The following is a 5,884-nucleotide window of genomic DNA, read 5'->3' as shown; positions in this document are numbered from 1 at the left end:
CCGCCTCCTCGCCCTAGCGGCGCCCGCGGGTGGCCCTGGCGCCGGCCTCGGTCTCGGGAGCGGCGCCACCCCGCGCGAAGCGGTCCCTGGGCAGAGCCCCGCGCCCCGCCGGTGCTTCCGGACCGCGAGTCCGTCTCAGGACAGAGGCGGGGACCCCCCTGGTGCTCCGCGGCCGAGGACACAGGCGGCGGCGGCGGCCGCGGCCCTGCTCTAGGGAGGCCGGGTCTCTTCAGGGAAACAGAAGGTGCTCTTGTCCCGGGGTAGGGAACCGAGGAGCAGGGATCCCGGGCGAATGGGGCGCAGCTCCCGGCCGCTGTCCCGGCGCCCCTCCCCGCGGCCGCTTCGGCCCCCGCGACCATTGCTCAGGACTGGGACGGGCGCTGGGGGCCACCGGGACCCCCACCTGGCGCCACCAGGGCGGGGTGGCTCCTGGAGCCGCTGGCGGGGCCTCCCTCATGCAGCTAGGATCCTCCCCCCTGCCCAGGGGGAGACGGGCAGAAGGCGGTCAGCACGGGTGACACTACAGGGACCGTGGAGGAGGCCTCATGGGAGTAGCAACCGCAGAGCTCCAGCTCAGCGCCACCCCAGGGCCCGGCTGCTCCCCCAGGCCTGGGTCGGGTCTGTTTGGTGACTCCCTGGCCCCAGCCTCCGCCCCAGGGAAACTGAGGCTGCGTCCAAAACCCAGAGCAGGCCGCTGGGGGACGGGGCAGGGTCTCGGCCACCCTGGCGGTGCAAACAGGAAAGATGCGCTTGGTTTTGGCTTTAATATTCAAAATGGAAAAAAATACAAGAAAGTTGTACAGTATTTTTCCTGTAAAGGTTATTATTCTACATAGAACAAAAAGGAAGAAAGCAGGCGTGGTGAGAGTGCAGACCCGCCTGGGCCCGGCCTGAGGTTGGAGGCTCAGTCCCGTTTCTCCCGTGGGATTTGGTCCAGCGTTTTTTGTAGAGGCCTTAACAGTTTGAGGCTGTCTGTCTTCACACTAGCACTGATGGGAGCTGCGTGATTCCAACTCTTAACTTGAATTTTGTAGAGACAAGAAAAAAGGACTATTACTGTTGATCCAAGTTTGTAGTTAATTTAACATTTGAGTTCTCTCTTGGTGATGCGTGTGGCTTTATAGGGCTTTTTTTTTTTTTTTTTTTTTTTTCCAGTTTGTTTTATTACTTTGTTTGGGATGCTTCTTTGCCGGTGCAGTCTACCCAGATTGGGTTCCCTTTGCAAAACATGCCCCTTCCTGGAGATGATGGGGCCATCGAAGCCCCGGCCAGGGCCTGACCTGGCAGGCACACACCTGGCCGGTGGCTCTGAAGTCCCCGGGGACCGAGTCCCCTGTGAGGGCAGGCTGCCCGAGGCCACACCTGCCCACCTTCCCTACTCCAGGCCACCAGCTGGTGTCAGATTGGGCCACAGGGAGAAAACAGGCCTAGGAGGGAATGGAAGGCTGGTGGGGAGGCTGTCACCCTGAAGCCTTCTCCCCAGAGGTCTCCAGGGGGAACCTGGCTCAACTGGGGGGCAGTGGTTTACTTTTCCCTTTTTTCTTCCTTTCTTTTGTCCTCTCGGCTGCCCACAGCCAGAAAGCCAGGACCACCCGAACTGGACAGGGAGCAGGGAGGGAGGAGTGGTCGCACGGAGCGTACCTGATTCAACAGGAAATCAGTTGTTTTCTAAAACAGCCCCTACCAGAGCCTCCTGAACTCTGCGGGCACCACATGCTGCTGTGAGCATCTGCCCAGACAGTGACCCGCCACGGCCCGGGAGTCTGTGGAAGGAGTTTTGTAAAGGAAAAAAATACACACACACAAAAACGTTTTTTCAATGTAGCAAAATCAAACTTAAAAAAGAAGAAGAAGAAGAAAAGAAGATGCCGACAGTGCGGAGTCTAGCCTTTTGTAACCTTCATATTGCACATTAGGACTACAAGCCATTGCTAGCTCATTTTGAATTTTAACGTGTAATTTTTGTTTTATTTTCTTTCTGTGGGGAAAACAATGCTTGATCCACCAATGCTCTTTTTAATGTTTTATAACTATGTATGTGTATATATATAAATATAAAATAATATGTATGCACATATGTGTGTGTATATATCTATATGTATATACATATATAGATATATAGAGATATATAGAGAGGTTTTCAGACAAAAAAAATGCAGAACGTGAAACCCGAACTGAACAGCGTGTGCTCTGATTACTTGAATCTGGTCCGGCACCTGGTTATTAAGAACTGATATATTTTTCCACTTGAATTTAGTGCTATTAAGAAATTTAATATATGTGTTTTATTTATTTGATTTTTTTTTTTTTTTTTTTTTTTTTTTTTGCATGACTGATGCAAGGTTTGAACATTTTCACTCAATAAAACTGGAAAAAAATCTATCAAGTTATCTTTTATTTTAAAATCGCCCCAAGCGGCTGGCCATGACTCAGCTACACCGGTGGGGTGAGGGGAGGAAGACTGGGTGCGCTTCGACCCTGGCAGGAAAAGGGGGGAACAGACCAGTTTTGTCCCTGGGCTGCTGGGGACAGAGGTAGGGGCCTCAATTCTGGCCTGGCCAGAAGGGTGGCCTCCTCCCCAGTCCTGCCTGAAGCCCCCACTTGGGGCTCAGGAGCCACCTTTGGGCAGAGCCATCTGACACCAAGGCCTGGGACGTCGGACAAAGGTTCTGCAGCCTCCCAGGACCCCCCACCCCAGCCAACCCTCTCCTCTCCTGCTGGGCTGCTGGGCCGGCGTTGGCAGGGCCACCCTCCTGCCTCCTCCCTCGGCTCCTTCCTCCTTCCTGCAGGGACCTGCCCGGGCTGGGAACGGCGCGTACCCGGATCCGATCCGGATGCTGGCGCGGCTCCTGCCTGGAGCACAGGGTGGCAGAGCCAGAGGGGGCCGATAATTCCTGGGTCTGTAGCCACCAGCCCCGAGCCTGAGCTGCCAGCCCTGGTGGCACCACGGTTGGCTCCCTTGGAAGCACGGAGGCCAGAGTGTCCACCAGGCCTAGCCTGGAGTGCAAGCCTCCGAGGCACTCCAGGAGTTTGCCCTGACACTTCCAACTGATGGCCGGCTTCTCATGACACCACATCATGGGAAGGACCTTGGCAGCCCTGCTCTGAGCCAGACTCCAGGTGGCCGGGGCTTCCTGGAACCTTGGGGAGGGGATGTGCGCGGGATCTGCCACATTCTTCCACGCTGAGGAGTCTTACTGGCTCATCACACCCCAGCCATGGGATGTCACAACCACTTGCCTGACGAGGAAACAGGCAGACTTGGGGGCTGGAAAGGTTCGGTCACCGCAGCACGCTTCTCCCTCACTGAGCCTGGCACCAGCCGGCCAGGCACCAGGGACCAGGGGCGGCAGGGGAGTGGCCACAGCCCACAGCGTCCAGGCCCGTGTCATTTCCCACCGCAGAAGTGCGTCTCCAGCCCAGCCCCGGCGCGCGGGCACTCCCTTTCTTCTTTCCTCCTGGAACGCAGCCCACAGGCTATTTACATAAATATGTTTGTAACAGACATGAAAATACATACTTTTTTCTGTCTTATTAAAATGTTCAAGTTGGAACTCGCCTATTGTTTGTGGATATCTTGATTCTGTTAAATAAAACAGTGACTAATTTATGGGATAAAACACAAGTTCAACAAATTAAAACCATTATTGGAGCTTCCCAGGCCCTGGTGGGCCTCCCGTGGGGCCTGAAGCAAGGCAGGGAGCCAAGCCCTGAACAGCCGGTGGGTGGGTGGTGTGGCCACAAGGCTCCCTCTAGGCACCGGCACAGTGGGCAGCTCTCTGGGGCAGCACTGACTCCTGGGGCCCAGGGGAGGGAGGATGGGGACTCAGGGCGGTTTGCTGACCTTGGCCAGACCCCAAAACTGCCCCCTGGTCTTCTGGGCCTGGATGGACCTCAGAAGGCCTCACCCAGGGCTGATCCAACCTCACAACAAGTAGGGCCCTGAGTCCAGCCCAAGGAAGGGGAACGGGGACTCAGGAACCTGTCAGAGGCACCTCATGGCCTCAGGACGGAGCACTCAGGCCAGCCCGTGGTGCCACGTCCCAGGTCCCGCCCCAGAGGGTGGAGAGAAGCTCATACCCCCACTAGACATGTGTACCCACTCTTGAGACTGTCCCCGAGAGCTGGGAGGGGGCCTGTGGCTGCGGGTCGGGATGGGCCCAGGTCCCACGGCACTCCCTGTGGCTTGTTGGACTCAGTAGGAAATGCAGTAAAGCATGTTTTCCTTCTGGGATTTAATTAGCTGTGGTGTGTGATGCTCCTACACCCAAACCGGGGCAAATTCAAGAGTTTTGCAACCTCTTGGAAAGGGCCAGAACCCGCCGCACAGGCTCAGGGCTGAGCTCAGGGGCCTGCCCACCTCCCACGGACCTGGCCCAGCAGGGGCGCCACCAGCAACCTGAGTCACCCGTGTGTGCCGGGCCTTGGCACTCACGAAGCGGCCTTGCCCCAGCCTGGACACGGCGACAGACAGCCCCCTTTCTAGGCAGCATACCAGTCCACTGGGCAAAGGCCAGCTGCCCATCCACTGTCACGGGAGGTGGCCCCGGCCCCAGAGGCAGCAGTGCCCTCTGAAGGGCTGGAATCCCAGAGCCTTGTGTGAGAATGAAGCAGCCACGCCCCGGCCATCCTTGCTGGGAGGTGCCTCTGCACCCTCTGGAGCAGGTCAGGGAGAAATCAGTGGCTCCCAGGAGGCCCACAGCCAGTGCTGGAGCAGCCGGACCCAGTGGCTTGGCCTCCAGTAAGCCCCGTGCCCCACACCACTGGAAGGAGGCAGGGATCCTCAAGAAAGAACCTCCCTGCCTGGAGTCTCCCTGAGGCTGGCTCCTCGCCCTGGGTCTATAACGCATCTGGACCCCGAGTGTCACGGTGGTGTTTAAAGCCATGACCCAGTCACTTTAAAGAAGGTCCTTCCAGTATCTGTCGTGGAGCAAGGAAAGGTTTCAGGCATCCCTCTCATGAACATATCATACATCTTCTTTCTTCTTCTAGGAGAACACAAACTTTAACGTGCTCAATGACACTAAGTTATTAAGGTTTATTCATGATTCAGGTAGTTATCCCTCAATGCCAGCCAAGATTTCAGACCCGTTTTACATTAAAGACAGTGCCAAGGCTGTGGTCTGAGCAGTGGTCTGCGTGAGCAGGTGTCGGGGGAGGACAGGGGGACCTCTCAAAAAGGATCAGAACCCACTGGGCCCTGCATGAGTGTGAGGGTGCCACACACATGTGCACATGCATGTCAGCCTGTGCCAGCTTGGGTGTGGTTCCCCCGGCCAGGCAGTGGCCTGTCCCTGGTTGGGAAGCCCCTGTACACAGCAAAGGAGCAGGGGTAGGAAGAGCGGCCAGGCCCTGCAGGTCTACCTGGGTGCTACACCTCAGGTGTGCACCTCATCTGAGGCTGGAGCTCCCACCTGCATGTGGGTCTCACTGGCGCCTTCGCGCCTGCCCTGTCTGGGGTCTCTGACCTCTTCTTTGGGTGCCTTGGCAGAAACCAGTTTAAACAAACAGACAAATTAAGTCAACTCCTGGGGACGGAGATGTCTGACCCTTGAAGAATGGCCCCTGCTTGCTCTCCCCCTCCCTCCTGGGCTCTGGGGCAGGGACAGGGTGGTCACCTGGAGAGGGAGGGGTCTGGGGCCAGGCCAGAGACCCAGCACCTCCATGCTCCTGGCCGGGCCACCAGGAGGGCAGAAGCGAAACCATCTAGAAAACTCTTCCACCTCTACCTGGGTGTGAGGGCCCCAAAAGATGAACACAGCTTGCTCAGATGCGTTTATTAAAAACAAGGAAAAAGAAAGAGGGAAAGAGACTGTGTGGGCACACAGGGAGCCGACGGGTGGGTGGCAGGTTCTCACCTCTCTGTCCCCTTCTCACACCCCAC

At 57.0% G+C, this 5,884-nt stretch overlaps 1 protein-coding gene and 1 pseudogene across 2 annotated transcripts in view; both read left to right on the top strand.

Moving 5' to 3' along the window:
• LOC108539323 (zinc finger protein castor homolog 1-like) overlaps positions 1-264 on the top strand; it is a 4,868-nt gene extending 4,604 nt beyond the window's left edge. The window contains exon 4 of the mRNA XM_017887914.1: positions 18-264. Within this exon, the coding sequence (XP_017743403.1) occupies positions 18-264 (247 nt within the window). The remainder of the gene's footprint in view (positions 1-17) is intronic.
• LOC108539395 (uncharacterized) lies at positions 7-2,365 on the top strand (annotated as a pseudogene). Its single transcript, XR_001888344.1, has one exon. The product of XR_001888344.1 is annotated as an uncharacterized LOC108539395 (transcript).
• Positions 2,366-5,884: the final 3,519 nt, after the last annotated feature.

The sequence above is a fragment of the Rhinopithecus bieti genome, unplaced genomic scaffold (assembly GCF_001698545.2).
Source record: "Rhinopithecus bieti isolate Rb0 unplaced genomic scaffold, ASM169854v2 scaffold_16234, whole genome shotgun sequence".
Taxonomy (NCBI): Eukaryota; Metazoa; Chordata; class Mammalia; order Primates; family Cercopithecidae; genus Rhinopithecus; species Rhinopithecus bieti.
Note: the sequence above shows the minus strand (reverse complement) of the source record. Positions and strands in the feature narration are given on the sequence as shown.